We start from the raw sequence: 18,352 nt of genomic DNA, 5'->3' as shown, positions 1-18,352 counted from the left end.
ATAATAGTATTAAAACCTAAGCTATTTCAACAATGTATACTTCTATTCCCCATACTCAGTTGAAATTCCCACCAAAACGTTATACATCGTTGTTTCTCCAAAAAAGATGGTACAACTAGATACAGATATATAGTTCTTGGTAGAGATTCCTCATACTTTGTAAAAAATATTTCCAAATCATCTTCCAAATATACAGAAGATGTTTTCAAAATGCTGGAATTTTGATCGACAAAATATTTGTCCAATGTGTTGGACGCATTTATCAACAAACGATCGGCATTCCAATGGGAACAAAATGAACTCGTAGAACGTTACGGTGTATCCATCTATACCCTGAAAACTGATTTGTTCAACGTGTCATAGCTTTCCTTTCCTCTTTCGTGTACCCCGGACTTGACTTTTTATGAGCAACTTGGCGAACGTTTCTAGACAAGAAGAGGACGCTTACCCTACCGGAACACCTGGCCCATGCTTCTAGTTTTAGTGGAGTCCGAATTGCTCATTTACTTTTGTTACTTCGTTTGTATTATTTCAGTTACTTTATGTTCTTTGTTGTGTATGTCTGTTTTCCATGTCTGGTATTTGTCCCTGGATTACATTCCTTTGATTTCCGCTAGAATCTTGGTTCCCTTGATCGCTCTTTAAAATTTTTTATTTTTAATTAAGTGATCGTGTTTTTCCTTTAAACAGAACATATCGATATTTATTAAGTTATGTGGTGTAAAATACAGGTCAAAAATGTGCATACTGATTTTAGTCGTGTAATATTTCTACTTGAAAGTTTGCATTTGATGCAATGATCTTACGAAATCCAATTAAACATACATTAAACGACTTCGGTTGAACTCCTGCTTTTTATGGATTCAATCTTTTCAGTGATTCTAAAGACTTTATTAAATGTAGTGTATAGCGAATTAGACACAAAATTTAGGTGCATTAGTTTATGTAACGAAATTGACGATACAATGTATTTCTTATGTAATAACCATAAAATAATGATTAAGTTTAACTCCAAGATATGTACATGCTAATAAAAACATGTCAAATCCACAATAGTAAATAAGTTCACATTTCAACTTGTTCACTTTTTATCTTTATGTTTGTCCTTTTCTTTCGTTCTGCAAACAAGTACAGGAACGTGTGAATGATGTACTAAGTAGTCACTGACGCTTCCGAGCAATGTCCTCCGTAACCTACCTAAACCTCTAGTTCCGGTTATAATCAGTGCTGCTTCCTCTTCTTTAGCAACTCGAAGTATACCTTCCCCAGGTTTTGTTGCTTGTATGCTCTTGACTACACCTTTGAGCTGTAAAATATAAGGTACGTATTTCAACCAGTACTCATTATATATGTCGATCTTTTTTTGGCGTTTTCCTCTCCATGGCAGTAAAACAATTATTTGATATTGAGTCCTTCGCCCTTTTTGTTGTATTTTTTTCGTTACTTTATGTTCTTTGTTGTGTCTGTTTTTCTGTATCTAGTCTTTGTCCTGGATTACATTATTTAAGTTCCATTGATTACTCTTTGATTTCCGCTAGAATCTTTGTTCTCTTGATTACTCTCTCTATCATATCCAAATTGACATATTACGAGAAACTTTGTATTGCACACCGAAAAAAGATAAATTATTTTTTTCTCGCATGTTACCTTTATTAAGTTACTTATTTAGAATGTTCGTTATTATTTTAAGATGCTAAAGTGTCTAATTTAAAAAGTCACGAACTTTCACAAATGAACTGTAAGGCTTCGAGACATCTGTATTACGCGTCGACCTTAACAAAAACATTATACATAAACCTTTTTTCAAAATTCAGTTTAGATGTGGTATAAATGAATCAAATACGACATAAGATTACACAGGAGAACATCCTTTACGATTAGGTTGACAGTAATGTTGTTATGGTTTTAGCGAACAACAATAAAACTGTTTTTACGATGATACACTGACATCTTTCACACATCGATCGTGCATTGTCATGGTTTACGATGATACACTGACATCTTTCACACATCGATCTGGATGGACGTTCTGCTATTTGATTAAATAGTTCTCGTTTTTAATCTTTGTATTTTATAAACGTATTTATAGCAAGAATATAGAATAGGGTCATGCACAATTTGCGCTAAAATCAATCGATTTTAAGGATATCAAACTTCACCATAGCATTGTAGACTTATAGCATACATTTTGCATTAGATATTTCCAGTTAGGGTGAATTATAAAACAAGGTAAAGGCAGAGAAATATATATCTATATTTCAACGAATACGGCATAGTTTGCTGTCAAGAGTACACAATTGAAGTTTATTCAAATATAATTTAGTCGCAAAACGCATGAAACATAGCGAATAACAACGCATATTCGACTCTATTGGTGGAATGGATAATGTGCAAATCGATACAAATATAACATCTATGAATAGGTTCTTACACTTTATCAAACTGAAGAATGAAAATTCTTAAAAATCTTATTTTCTTTTTTAAATTAACGCCTCTGTAGAGTAAAGCACATCGTAATGATTTTTAAAATGTAAGGCAGAGATTTTCCTCTTCTTTGTGACTAACAAGTGCAGGTACCAACGTCTAAATATATCATAGTTTCTCATGGATGTCATAACGTATTTGATAACGAGCAAAAGTAAAGTAGTTAAGTAAGACGCGTTTTCAACTCGAAGTTAATATTGCCATTCATATAAATATCGTACATTTCCGTTTGCTGTACACGTGTTTCAAGTAGAAACCACTCAAAAACTGCATTAAAATCAAATACGGTGGAAGTTAAAGATCCAAAAATAAAGCATATACAAGAAGTACCAAAACTATCGGAATCAATAGGAAGTTCAATCCAGCACATGCAAGTTCTGTTTAATATGTCAAAGAAACCTCATGTACATTTGTGTAGCTACTAAGTTAAATGCGAACAAGTGAAAACTCTATGTGTTATAGGAGAATATGCACGTATTTTTGCACTACTGAAAATTTCGGTAAATTATATATGATAAATTACTCAGGTCAGAATAGTCTGAATACTGGGCTTGTGAACGGAGAATATTGCCTTAAATGATGTGCGTTTTGAGAAATCTTACCTTTAATGAAAGTAGACGTTCACTAAACTGTTCTAACTTAGTGTCCACTTTCTGAACTTCGTGGTCTAAAATTGATTTAAAAGCTTCTAAATCTTCTGGATTCGGGGCTGCACATGAAAGTAGAATTAATATAAAAGTAGTTCTATATTATTATAGGATTAAACACTGTTTTTGTCAGAATTTATCGATGTGTAAAATCGGTCTTTTATTTGTGTTGTGAGTAAATAGTTCGATTTTACACATCCAAAAGTTCTGGGAAAATCAGTATTTAATCCATGTAATTCCAATCCCTATTTATCTGAAATATATGATACGGTTGTCAATTTCAGAGTTCAAAGTATTTACGGGTTACTGATAACTATACTCTTTCAAAATTATGTACAATGCCGAAAGTGAATGGAATAAGCAGATAATATCGTTTTAAGTCTCAAAACGGCTCTATCTTTTGTCGAAGAGATGGTAGCCAAGTTATTTACGATTTGTACATTGAATTTACACTTGTAAAAATTGTCAAGGCTGAGGTCATAAAAGGTGAACGACTAATCACAATGCACGAAAAAGGTATATGCTAATCAGAATGTAATTATAAAATCTATACAGCATACGGGTATATGTAATCATTTCTGATTTATATAAGTCGCTTTTGTCACATGCAGTACTTCATTTTTCTTCGTATTGAAGTGCATATTGATTATTTGATGTGCTCAGGTGTTGTTTGTTCATTTTTGTTTTGTTTTGTTTTATGACTGATTTAGTCTTAGAGGAAAGAGATTTAAATTTTGTTACATTCAGGATTCGCGTAATCCTTAGTCATTCATTAAGCAAAATAGATAATGAATATGTCAAATCGGGTAATTATTATAAAAAGCAAATATCAATGCGCTGTCAAGGCTTATTCATTTGAAATGTGTGTTGAACTACATTATAATTACAATGATACAAATCCGATGAAGAGAGAATATCCCCCATCTCCACACAGTAAACTAAAATAACAAAGTCGTCGGATCTGTGGACATATTTCGCATACCCTACAAAAACATAAAGAATTCAAATAATTGCACAGCAATTTCGATTATTTTTAAAGTGTTAATGATACTGATCAAAATATGATTTATTTTACTCTCAGATAATTGAACTAAACTTGTCAACTTTTGTTCTGTTCATCATGTTAAGGGGTTCTTTTTGTGGTGTTTGTAAAACAAAACCCAACGGTTTGTCGAACCAGAACCCGCATAGAACATCTTATATTTACTAATTAATATTCCATAAACTGCACCAGTAAAGCAATTGGAAATTGTGTCTGTTTTTTTTTTATTATATGTACTTGTATTTGGTTGTCATTTGTATAAACAAAGTCGTACATTATCACATTAAGATGAAACAATTGATCCCATAACTGATGTCACAATCAATAGAATATTAATAAATGAAAAGACCAAACTATCTTTAATTGATCCAGCGATACAAATCTGAACATAAACTATTCATGTTTTGGCTTTCATGCAAGAATTTATACAAAAACCTGCTTGCCATTATAAAAGTAATGGAAATTGTTTTACAACCAGTTCTAGTCATCAATCAAGAGGTTAAAGGCCAATATTTCTCATCAAATGTTTTATATAACTTTCAGTGTGAAATCAATGAATAAACTACAAATGTAATATCATTCAGGGGTATTGTATAATCGTTTACATACGTCTTGGTTTTAAACAAAATACCGTATGACAGACTTAATTCTCGTCCAAGCATTGAAACGATGTCGTCGTTTGCTTTTGTTTGTGTGTTTGAATTTGTTACAGCTATCTTTTTGACTGAAATATCAAATTTCCACCTGCGGTACCTACAAACGGAGCATAATGGTGGAAGAAAAGCAGTCAGGAATTAATATTTGATGAGAAGTATATAATCGTTCGTAATAATGCTTATCTAGAAGTTTTATGACATAATGACATATATTTAACTGTTTATATCAGTCCCGTAACCATTTTACGGCGTAAATTTAAAGAATGTTAAACTTTGTATTATTATATCGAGATTCTGTTATCTTTAAATCTTTAAACTACTTAGGCAATTAATTAGTAATATGCATATGTATAAATTTATTAAAAATTGCCTAGTTGGAGCAAAACAAATAGGATATACCGTGTATTATGACTAGAAAGCTATTTGTCTAGTGAACCACTGACAAAATGATTTAAATTATATTATCATGTGGCATGATCGATTATTAAAACACAAATCCAATGTGGTGATATCAAATTTTCCCTTCCCAAGCAATATCTGAATTGAGCTTCTTCATCCTCAGGGAATAATTATTGATGATATCTTTCTATCATTTGAAGTGCTAGCGCTTTATGGTATGAATATTGAGAACTTTTGATCAATTGACTTCGAAAATGGCGAAAAGACAAATTACAATCCTGTTTAACAGATATAACAGTTCTGACTACCGTTAGCCTCCGATTGAATATATGCAAATCTGAAATAGACCCTAATGAAGTATTTAATAAATTATGTTTTTTGATGTCATTAAAATTTTCTTTTTATACAGATAAAAAAAAAGGTTCACAATAATGTTCATTTCTGATTTATTACAATTAAGGGTGTTTGCTGATCATGTTTGGCCATTTTTGTAAGGTTTTCGGTCTCCTCTGGTTTTATCAATTTCGAAGCATTTGTATTATTTGCACAGTGACCCGCGTTTTTCTTTTCATAACTTTATTGAACACACCTTAAATTGTTGTTTGGAAAGTATCTATGAAAGAGTAATCAAGGGAACCAAGGCTATGGTGGTAATCAAAAGAATGCAATCCAGGGACAAAGACCAGACATGGAAAACAGACATACACAACAAAGAACATAAAGTAATTAAAATCATACATAAAAAGTAACAAAAGCAAATGAGCAACTCGGACTCCAATACAAACTGGGAGCATGGACCAGGTGCATCGGTAGGGTAAGCGTCCTCTGCTTTTCTAGAAACACCCACCGAGTTGCTCATAAAAGTCAAGTCCGGGGTAGAGAAACGAGGAAAGGAAAACTATGAACCGTTGAATAAATCAGTTTTCATGGTGCAGATGGATACACCATAACGATCCACGAGTTCATGATGACGACCATAAAACTTCTGTAGTGATGAATTCAATCTTGTAGCAACATAACCCTGTTATTTATTAATTCTTCTTATTTCTTCTGTGTTTTATAGATAAAACCTTCTTAGACAAACCTGCTGAAAATCCCTTTTCTCGCGAAAATTTCAAATGCATATATCTCAACAACGAGTACACTGACTCGTCTATTTTTCTTTTAATATTATTCTAGCGTTCAGAGATTTCACATCCATTTGAAATCCTTGTTATCCTTAAACAGAGCAAAAGATATCCTTAATGTTATATCATGTCATGGAGATTCAATGCTCGTCTTATTGATGAGCACACCAACGGGAATCTCGATAAAAATGGAAAGCTAACGTAATAATAAAGCCTACAACTGCACTACCGAAAATATTGGGAAATGGAATGTACAACGTTAGTTACATGTTATACGGAAAAATTTGTAAGGTAAGAATTATTTACACAGAAGGAGGTAAATCTTGATTTGACACGAGTCTTAAATCTTATCGTTTAATAGCATTAAAAACGAGATTTTTTAAAATACAGATAATTATGAGAATAATGACAACATTATTTATACATTTTTTGAACTAAATAACAAACATCATTCTCAATTTTTAGTTTAACTAGAAATACTATAAGCAAGCTTACAAAGAGAAATCCCCTGCTTAAAATGGAATTATATGTTCAATGTTCAACCCGAAAGAGCAATCATTTCCCTTTGGAGTCACCAAGAGAGTAACACCATTTTTTCATAAGATACATAACCTTCCCATGAAATTTCTAAAATTTCATCAACATTCATTGAGAGGCATATGGGTAGTTGTGCTCACAAGAAATGTGCACATACATATAGACAAGCAGACAACTAGACAGATGGAATGATTCTTAAATACCCAACTTATTTTACAGTAGCATTCTACAGAATGCGCGGACAGCTCGATATTCACCCAAAAAGTTAACTAAATCATTGAATAGGCTCGTACGTAAGGGATGTAGTTATGATATTGTAATCGTTAAGGTTGGCATTTGTGTGATCACGCCAGAGTATTTTAACACCCACCCCACCCCACCCCCTCCATTTTATGCCTGTTACAAGTCAGGAATTTCTGGCCTCTGTATGTCTTGTTTCGTTTTCACCTTTAGTTTCTTTTTATGCTACTTTGGTATATAGGGGCAACTCTTTCCCTGTACCTGTGTATATTGATCTTTTGGGATCAGGCCCCGTGCGGGTCCGGGTGTCAAACGAATAGCCCCGCAGCAGCGCTAAGCTTGTCGCAAAAGGCGACTAAATAGTGCTCAGACCCCTGATCGGGGGGGGGGGGGGCTAGGGCGCACTGCCCACAGAGCAACTGGGTTGTGTGCACCAGGTTTTGGAATGGGGTAACCCTGGCATGTTACATGCTGGAGTCGTCAGGCCATAATACGGAAAACCTGACTGCAAACCATAGTCATGCAACGTGTTGGGAAAGATGTCACGTTTCTCGCACGTTAAAGAACCCTTCTGTGGTATTCGATAGGAGTAGGAACCATATGACTCCACCACAGGAGGTTAAATTGCCCGATCCTATCCACCTCTTCCTATTTCCAGTGGCAATCAAAATTTGTCGACACCCATTTTCCCTGTGTCCCATCCCATTTTTCATTTCATCATCTCATGTTCATTTTATCATCCATTTCATGTCCATCGCCTGAATATAGCTGAAATATTGCTGCTCGGGCGTTAAACCCCAACAACCAATCAATCATTTTGGGATCAGCACAGCCTGTGGTCTGAGGGGTTTCCACGTCGTTCATTGAAGACCAATGCGTGACCTTTAGCCGACATTTTTATCCTGGTGGTGTTGTTGTCTATGACATATTCACCATACTTATTCTATATATATATATATTATAAAATTATTTTCACAAACGGTTGTACCACAAGTAAAAGAAACATATAGTAATGGTAACAAGACTCAAGTTGACCAAATTTCATTTCAAATGATGAGTTCACTATAAAGAAATTTTTTATTTACCCCAACAAGTAGACTATTAAACGTTATACATTTCAACTTATAAATAATCAATAAAAAAGTAACGAAACTCAAACCCTTCAACCCAACCGAAACTCAAACCCTTCAACCCAACCGAAACTCAAACCCTTCAACCCAACCCGAAACTCAAACCCTTCAACTCAACCCGAAACTCAAACCCTTCAACCCAAATGAAACTCAAACCCTTCAACCCAACCGAAACTCAAACCCTTCAACCCAAGTGAAACTCAAAAAGACGTTATTTATGAACCACTGTCTGTTTTAAGAATTTTCATCGAGTATCTAAGTTACTTGTTTTCCCCCGAAGGTTTAGAATTAAGATAGCAGTACATCTTACAACAATCGCGTCTAATTAAGTGAATGAAATGTGACGGCTCATAGACTATATCGTGACAAAGTTAAATCTATAATGAAATACTTCTGAGAAGTTATTGTTATAAGACTCTTAATCTAGATACCATCTATCATCATATATATTTGTTATACATTATGTCATGATACTTCATTCATTTTATCTTAGGTAATAGTACAAACCCAAGTGAACAGTAGAAAATTGTAAATGAAAACGATAAGAATTCAAATTGTCTGTTTTTGTAAACCTTGGTTGATATTAAGAAGGTAAAAACGTCGGTAGAACGAAGATAGATCTATAAATACACTATAAATACAGAGACATGTACTAAAAGATATATACACAAAAATTGAGAGTATATATTAATTGAAGATACAGAGTACATGTGTTATTAGTTGCTGTTTTCGCAGTCAAACATTTGTAGCCCTGATATATTTTGTCGTATGACTGTTTGCAGTTTTAACTGTGAGCGGTCTGTGTATTTCCAATTCCATCTGTAACAAGTACTATTTCCGTTTTATCTTCCCTCTACTACCACTATAGACAATAATTATTTAAGAATTTCAGTTAAGGACCTTCGAATTATTTGATTTTGAAACAAGAATAACGTCAACGATGCCTTATTTTTTCTTGATAACCATCACTTATACAATCAGATGATGATCAAGTTAGCGAATTTATGCGGAAAACAACTGTCCTACTGTATTAATTACGATTGTGATATTTTGAGATTACGTTATAGTAACCGAAAACTAAAAAAATGAACGTTATCATATAGTATCAACCTATTTGTTTTGACCACCAGTAAAAATTGCATTATCTTTGAGAGCAATAAACTGCATCTAAATTTTAAAAAAATAACGAGATTTCAAATGAAAGAAAGTGGAAACGTTGAATGTGTCAGAGAGACAACAACTCGCTAAGATTGTAAACAAGCACAAACAGACAATCGACAGATCTTCAATAAACGATGAAAAATTCCCCATTCACCGAGGCTGCCTTCGACTGGCTTCCAAAACTTAATATATGCCGGTTCAGCAAAATTTGAATTACTATATATATAAATCAGTATCACAATCATGATTGACAAAGGTAAATACATCATGACTTGAGACAAAGGCAAAAGATGCGATGAGATTGAACTTGTTTAATGGGATTCACTTTCATCTAGTGAAAACATCAAATTACACAGTATCCACATTATATCTCAGAGTAAAATGCAAAATAACGGAGCATAATAAACCAATCAATTCGCGAGTTTGCTGATAATTTCTTTTCCATTATTTTAACCAGCATATAAATGGATTTACAATATAATATCATAGTAATAACCAGATAAGGCATTTTAATTCGAATACTTTAAATATTAGTCAAGTCCCTCAGGCTGCCTAAATATTTATGAAACATGACCGTTTCTTAGAAACGAGTTGATATCTTTGCATCATTGCACTTCATTTCTATGTAGAGCTTTTCGAAATCGATAGGAATAAAAATAAAAATTGTACTAAAACTAAAACAAATGTTATACGATTCTTTAACATGAATACGATGTTGTGCATTAAAAACCAGCTTATATAAACGATTATACAATACAATTCGTTAAACTGTGTTCTGCAAAACCAAACCAAAACAAAAATAGCCCAATAAGAAACAATATAAAACAATATAAAACACCAAAAAAAAATAAATAAATAAAAATTCCCTCTCTTTCACACGCACGCACACACACACACAAAGAAAAACTAGATGGATGATTTTCTAATCCGTTTCCTCGGAAATAAAAACGTGTAGCAAAAAAAAAAAACAAACAAACAAACACAAAAAACAAAACAAAAAACAAAAAACAAAACATAACAAAAACAATATTTAAATTTACAAACAAACAAAAAACAAAAAGACAGCGCATATGTTTTGTAATATCGAAACTACGAAACTGGTCTGATAAAAGCGATAAATGACCTTTATTTAACCATTAGTTTTGTAATAAAATATATCTTTGTACATCATTATCTCACCACAGTGTGCAAACACATGCATTGTATGATAACATTGACAGTGCATTATGTAATGATGGAACCTAATACTACAATCACTTAACTTGAGGTTGCTCGTAAACATGCCTTTGCTCAGTATATATATATTCTGCTTTTAAAATAGTTAAGTAACAGCATATACAATCACTGAAAGCGGTTGCCTTCATTTTCATTTTAAGTAACACTGTACTAATTGTATATCAAAAAATACACAGAAAAATAAATGAAAGAGGCCTATTCAACCAACGATTTTTTTACGTTTAAATAAGTTAGCTGTTAAATTACATTTAAGTTATAAAAATGACATATGTACAAGGAAAATAAATTAACAAAGAAAGGACCAATACCGAACGTAAAACTGTGTAGAAAATCCGGGGACATAAGAATGGCCAACACCAAATGGACGATAAAAGGAGAGCAGACCACACAACAACACAGCATACCATAACAGATACCCAGAAACGCGATCAGTACGAAGCCCACTAAAACCGGAAATGAACTCGGGTGATTCAGAAGGGTGAGTGGTTACTATTTCTGTGAGACTTCCACCATGCTTTTCGTTGAAATATATCTTTAAACTCAATAAGATTTTGGAAATGTATAATAATAGTTTTTATTCATGTTTCTATATGTATATGGATCTATCATTTTTGCTGCATATACCAATTTTTTCGCCCTTTTGGCAATGTCTGTCAATTTATCAAATTTATGTTAAAGGAATAAATTAAAAAGAATATAGCATCGAAAAACTCTTTGTTTTCATTAATCAAGATATAATACAAAGAAATACGTTTGAAAAATTTAGTATGTTTATACATACTTACAATCTACTGCATATAAAGAATTCTCACTTCCATCTAATCCTATAACAACAGTTTTCCCTTTCGAATATTGTTTTTCCGCCATATTAAATACTTTACTATATGTTTTGTATGTCAATGAAATATTCAATACATTATACTAACAAAGGGAAAGCAATATCAATAATTCTGTGATGATCACTCGGTTTAATATGCCCAAATCATCAACATTGCGAAATCGAAACTTGCTCCAGATACAAATATTTCATTGACGTGTGTACATTAAGAATCGGTCGGTTCTGTTTGATTTAAAGTAATTGAATTTTTCTCTCTAGGTTTAAGCCATTGTTGAAAAAAGTAATTATTGCGTTTAAGCTGTGTTAACAGCCTCGCAATGTTATATGATCAATAGCTACAAATCTGCAAATCGGTGACCAAAACATATTTGACCTGAAGAATATAAATTGTTTTTACTGCAATGAACTTAAGAGCTTGGATTGTTTCTGCATATTTTTCACTCATTCAAAACAGTATTTACAACCAATTATAAAACAATTTAGTTTTATAACCAACGAAAGAATCAGTGAATTACACTCAGTGGTAAACCTGACAGCAACAACAAACACAAAACTAATAACACATTAAAACGAAGGAGTACTCACAGAAATAAGCAACTAAACCATACTAAAACTGGGATGTAAACAGATGCACCGGTATTGGGAACATTTCATGCTTCTTGCAAGATATAACACGTGCTGCCCGCTGAAGGTCAGTTACCAATGCACCACGTTTGTTATATTGCGATTTTGTTTTGTCTTTACGGTCTCACTCAGAAGACGGGAAAAGATGTGATGTAATCATAAAGAAATAAACGTTAATCATACGAAACATAAAAACAATGGTTATTATAAAAAAAAAAAACAACATAAAAAACAAATCTAAAGTCAATAAGCAACCTGAACACAACCGAAAAATAAAGGGGCATGGGATAGGAGCGACTACTTACACCCTCCCTCATTTCTTGGCAAGTCAGTTTCAATCTATGTACGAGTTGTACAATTAAAATAAATAAACGTCTATTGGTTCCAATTCATATTTTAAAATTGTTAAGAAGCATGAGTTCCCATTTTAGAGATTATATGTGTAGTTTGTCTGGTTCTATATGTACAAAAGAAGGCTGCAGAACCTATTTTAAAATGTCAGATTCCATAGAACTAATAAAAAATGGACAGGTAATTGGTATTTGTGTCTACTGAAAGGCTCGGCAGCAACTTTTGGATTCCGTCAAAAATGTACTTTCAGTGTCTAATTTCGGCAGTTTCAAAATTAAGCATTTTAAGGTAAAGACTTAAATTTAAACCATATTTCAATTGCCTTTACTTCCATGAAATTCTGTAAAATCATGATATATCAGCTCACTTATCACACCAGGTTACACCAGAGCTTTAAATTATATCATCAAATTAACCAAACACAAAATCTATACAGAGAATGTCAAATTTATTGAAATCTACTATCTCTATCTCCCAAAAGCATACACCGGTATAGAGTAGAGTATAAATGTCAAATCGCTGATATGCCCTTGCATTGCCGATATTTCACAGCAGTTAGAAAACTGGCCTCCTTGTGAAGATATGTGAACTAAATAATCGACAAGATAACTGGACTGTAATCTTAAATCAGGTATTAGCTTTTCTCGAGAGGTAGTTGTCTTTTAGCTGTAAAATTTAACTGTAGACATCAAAATCTTTTAAAATCATAACATCGATTTCATATATCCTTTGAAGGTTTTTGTTTGGATTATGTTTTACGTACTGCGATGTACTGGTATTTATTTATCTCCAATATATTTGCAATCCAATCACCTTATCATAACTTCGATCCTCTGTTTCTGAATGTTGGAGTAGTTTGATAAATAAGTCAGGGACTTATTTGTTCGTTTTTTTTTGTAATCCGAATGAATAAATCTAGTTTGATCCATGCTTTTGTAGCAAGTCACTTTTTATTTTACAGTCCATTTATCTACTGCATGTATGGAATCATTGTTTTTAAGGCATGGTGGTTTTCATTTTGCTTGATATTTTATATATACTCACCATGCTTATGTTTTAGGATATCACATAAATCTGCAATGCGAGTTAACATGTAACTCTAAGAGCAATTCTTAATATGGAGCACTGAAACATTTTTGAAACGTCAATTCATCAGAACAGTTCTATTTAAACAGTTATAACACCTACACATTCTTCAAGTACATTGTATCTGTAAATATGAACGATGTGGGTAGCAAAGCAAAACATTTATTCTTATGTTCATTCTCTACATTCCTAGATAAAAGTCGACCCGAATTAAAATTTAGTGGGTATTGTATATACATAGAATGTCACATTGGGTTTCATTTGTTTGAGGAAATGTTAAATTAATACGGTTAGCAGTGTACAATTGGGCCATACACGAATTTTGCAAGTCAAACACGTAATGATTATGTATACCAATGTGAAGAAACGTGCTATGACTGTAAAATCGCAAAACATTAGCAATATATAATTGAATATCTGAAATCATGGGTTTTTTTGCAAGCTTCTTGGTATTCTTGAGTACAGTTACATCCCTGCGCGATTACACGAAAATATAGTTTATTCTTTATTGATATATGGAAGCATGTCATGAAGAAATTTATCATATTATGTAGCTGCTAGTGATGTAAGCACCGGACGTATTTGGGCCAACTGAATCATACAAGTGACTATTATTTTCGATAATATTGTCAGTATGAAGTAAGATTGGAATATTACAAAATACTGCCTAAAAGGTGACAATTTATAACGCAACCGTCGTGCATTAAACTGTTCACAGAAATTGCTTGACAAATATTTCTCGTCTGTCATCGTAAAAAACTTTTCTTACGACAACCACATGCATGCATTCCATAAGTCGAATAATGGAAAGGATTGTCTTTGAATGAAATGGCAAGAAGAGACGTTACTTATAGTGTGGCTGACATGGACTTGCAGATAAATATAACTCTGTGTTAGTCTGTTTCTGCTTCAAGTCGTAGGGCATAATTTTTCACTTCATGTCCATGATACCAGTCTATTGCTTCCAACAAAATGATAAGGACGTTTTGACCGCGCTTGCAGGGAATTGACATTCATACCAATCTGTGTCTTAATTTAACCGGAATGCATTCTCATGACAAGTTTTATCCAATGAAATAGTAGTCTGCTTCAATTTCGGTAAATTAAGACTAAAAAAGGGGAGCACTTTTTCAAACAACAATTTTCCAGTGGCCACCCCTAGCCTTAAGTGCTCCATAAAATACACATATATTGACTGCTAGCTTGAAATTTTTGGTTCTTTAATGTTCGTACAATTTTTTCATGAAAATGTTTTTTTTATCCACTATCCACCAATTGTAAATAATATTGATTTTCTCCTGGGCTAAAGATCTGGCTGAATACCGAGGAGACATCATTGCGCCTGTCCTAATAGGCTCATATTATAGGAATTGAACAAGGTTTTTTTGAAAAAAATCCTCAATATTTCGACAGCTTAGTAAAATATTTCAAAAGAGATGGGAGGCTAAATGCATATAATTTTATTCGATGGTATCAATGATAAATAAAATGTAATTACGATGAAAAAAGAAACTTCATCTCACAATATAGACACAAGTCGTTAACTTTATTCATTTGTTGATTAAAGAGTTTCTTATTTAAAACAAAACAAATTTAGGGAATGTGAACTTCCGTGAAGTAATATATCAGCGATGAATGGATGCCAATGTAAGTTATCATTTGTAAGTAGTCATATGAAACTTTGAAAATGTGAGATGTAGTGGTATTTGGCGTTCTCAGTTAGTATCTATGAAACATTATTCCGTTAAAAATCAATAACCTACATTTCCATGTTCTCATTAATGCCTTTTGTCACAGAAGTATCATTAATTCGTAAACTTATGTAGAATTATATTGTCATTTTCTTTCAAACAATCTTAGCTCATGGTACCAGTTCGTTATTTTTTCATAATTCATTACATCACGTTTTAACTTAATTATCAAACTTGCATATGGCTCTTTATAATCATACGTTCTTTTAATAAGACAACAATGTATCTCATAATGGTATGTCGTTGTTGTCGTCTGTGTCATCGCCATCTTTGTTTTCGTGCGATAACTTTAATATTAGTCGACAAATTTTTATAAAATCTTATAACAAGGTTCCAAACTACAAAAGGAATGTTGTTATTGAATTCGGATGCTGTTGCCTCAATAGTTTTAGATTCAGGGTCCAAAAAAATGGGCAATAATAAGCATGTTTATAGATTTTAACTATATAACTTCAGTAAAAGCATAGGAATTAATGTCTATGATAGTCTTCCACATTATTTTATACTACAATGGTCAGACTGAGATTAATTTTGGAAGTTGACTTGGTAAATTGAACATTTTAGAAATTAGGGGCAAAAAAGGGGAGCCATAAATATGCATTTTCCTGATGTCCAGAAAATTTCAAAATGATTTCTGAAATTTTATTTCAAAGTGCCATACCACCATGGGAAGACTACGATTGGCTGGAGGGTTGAATCTTTTTTTTTTTGGAATATGGGGCCAAAAGGGACCTGAAACCAGCCTTTTTTGTTGTGTTCAGACAATAAATGTAAAAGTGAATGGATCTCATTTAAAATTTTGCCACCAAATAAAATAGACTGGAATTGATTTTATAGGTTGTGACCTGAGCCAAGTAAGAATTAGGGGCCAGAAAAGGCCAACTGACAAGATTTTTTTTCTGATTTCTGGACGATAACGTGAGTTAAAGTAAATGAATCTCATATAAATTTTACTAAAAGAATGGAATGAATCCAAGGGAATGGATCACTTTGATATTGTCGCACAAGGTGCCGAACCCTCAAAGGAAGGCTAGGTTTGTTTTTTGAGGTTTTGAGGTTTTGACTGGAACTGTTTAGGAATAAGGGGCCAAAAAATGACGGCAGCGATTTTGGTCAACTTTTTATCCTGTGTCAAATATGTAATCAAAGTTCGAAGCTGTATCAAATCTGGATGGTGTTCCCATACTTGCCCTAACTATACATGGTTCGAACTCTTCGGGCGTATCAATGTGAACCCTGCGAAGCATTTTATTATCATATGATGTAGGCTAGTAGCTCATGTTCAAGCAAAAATGTACTACAGGATTTAAAATAATATTGAGAGAACAATTTATTTCTTTTGTTTATTCCTTTCCAAGTGTTTGCTGTTTAAACGCTTCTGCTGTGAGTTATATTTTCATTTATTGTTTTTTTTATTATTATTATTGAGTATTTTTTATGTCTACCCATTATTTTTCAAAACTACTGAGTCAATTTGTGCATCAATCATTGGAATACTTTCATGACGACAACAAGTTTTACTGTAACTAAATGGTTAAAATCAATTATAGAGTATAGTTAACAAAAAATGAAGATAAAAACTAATCATCGAAAAATTGCCAATACCTCAGTACAGCGTGTAGTATTTCATGTAAATGGCGTACATGCAAGCAATATTACCACTGAGGGAAAATGATTAATTCATAGTTTGTTTTTAACGCTAACAAATAGCGTAAACTAAATTAAACTTACAATCAATTGCGTTCACAGAATTATCACTGCCGTCTATTCCAATGACAACTTTTTTACCGGTGAAAAACATTTCTCTCCTCCTTGCCATTTTTGATAATCCCTTCATATGTATTAACTTGAACTTGTTTTGATCAACCTTTATCATGATATGGTATATTGAGTTGTTGACCATTGTGGTTCTATTCCCAAAAGGTTTGAGATACCGGAGGAAAGAATTTAATTCAATTGAACAAATCACTTTCTTCTAAATCAATTTCTTTAATTGACAAGGTGCCGGAGGTCATAAGCATCTTTGATTAGCATTTGAAGGGTTGTTGATAGTAATACAGAAAACAGTTTCACAAGAAAAAACACTCTATATCAGGAAGTTAATTAAATTTCTGCTGAGCTGTTAGGTACTATAGCAACGAATGAAATCACATTGAAGGTGACTGCTTCGATATGAGCTGTTTAGACGTTTTTTTTTTAATGGCTGTAAATGATATATCCAAAGATTTCTCGTGTAAAACGTATGTCTTGTCAATAATTGCTTTGATACTAATGCCTTATTTTTAAAGTTGTATGTAGGCACCATTTTGCTTTTTAAAGGTTTTACATGTATAAAACTGGTAAGCGCAACTTTTAACTCGACCTTCTGTTACATTAACTTTGATAAAAATTTACATGAATAATATGCATTATATTTACATATGCTTACCGGTTTTTGCCTTGACATTGCCATTTGCTTTATGGACTTTTCTTTTGGCTATCGTTTGAAGATGGATTAGAAGATCAAAGTTCAATCATTGGAATCTGAACTCTAAAAGGGGCACTCAATGTGTCTACAAAAGAACGAATATGGTAAAATGGCAGTGAATGCACCTGTGTATGACCTAAATCCGAAATTGTAAATACTTTTAGAGCCACCAAAAGATCTTCAACAAGTATTAACACACACCTTAGAGTAACCTCTGAAATGCCCCAAAGGCATAATTAATAAAATTCACGGAAACAGAAGAATGTAAATTCTTCGAAATAAAACTAAAAGTAATAGACACGCTTATAACCACCATCTCCTTAATGTGATCAGGTGCATAAAATTTAGCTTATTCTATAAAGGTTGACCAATCTCTTTAATGCAATGTCTAAAATGACCTGAAATACAAATAGACACACCACAGACTTCACTCATTAAAACATCCAATTCTCTCCATGAACCTCCTCAACATACACCATACAGACAAACATAAATGAAGAATGATCGTAGTTACGGACAGCCAGATCAGAACATATTAAAGTGTAATTAAAAGGAACCAAAATTTAAACGGATATA

General features: G+C 32.8%; 1 protein-coding gene across 2 annotated transcripts; it reads right to left on the bottom strand.

Annotated features, from left to right (window-relative positions):
• Positions 1 to 914: 914 nt before the first annotated feature.
• Positions 915 to 17,241, bottom strand: LOC148627661 (uncharacterized). 2 transcript variants are annotated; one of them, XM_088576779.1, is made up of 4 exons: positions 17,041 to 17,241; positions 4,019 to 4,114; positions 3,087 to 3,193; positions 915 to 1,306 (listed from the first exon to the last, which is right to left on the bottom strand). In XM_088576779.1, exons 1-4 carry the CDS (start codon positions 17,210 to 17,212, stop codon positions 1,082 to 1,084), a joined length of 600 nt encoding a protein of 199 aa, XP_088432905.1. In that variant the 5' UTR covers positions 17,213 to 17,241; the 3' UTR covers positions 915 to 1,081. The 2 variants fall into 2 exon arrangements, with proteins under 2 accessions (XP_088432905.1, XP_088432911.1); XM_088576785.1 differs by lacking the exon at positions 17,041 to 17,241 and adding an exon at positions 11,445 to 11,823.
• Positions 17,242 to 18,352: the final 1,111 nt, after the last annotated feature.

Source organism: Perna viridis, chromosome 1, assembly GCF_037379345.1.
Source record: "Perna viridis isolate PV_CMFRI_1.1 ecotype Kerala chromosome 1, ASM3737934v1, whole genome shotgun sequence".
NCBI classification, from domain to species: domain Eukaryota; kingdom Metazoa; phylum Mollusca; class Bivalvia; order Mytilida; family Mytilidae; genus Perna; species Perna viridis.
Note: the sequence above shows the minus strand (reverse complement) of the source record. Positions and strands in the feature narration are given on the sequence as shown.

What these genes read in the sequence shown, in the direction of transcription:
- LOC148627661 (XM_088576779.1), bottom strand. Translation starts at nt 17,212, where the DNA reads ATGGTCAACAACTCAATATACCATATCATGATAAAGGTTGATCAAAAC. An exon ending in TTCTGTGAACGCAATTGATT is followed by an intron (nt 4,115 to 17,040) that starts GTAAGTTTAATT and finishes ATGTTTTTGTAG; the next exon opens with GGTATGCGAAATATGTCCAC. An exon ending in TTCATCGGATTTGTATCATT is followed by an intron (nt 3,194 to 4,018) that starts GTAATTATAATG and finishes TTTCATGTGCAG; the next exon opens with CCCCGAATCCAGAAGATTTA.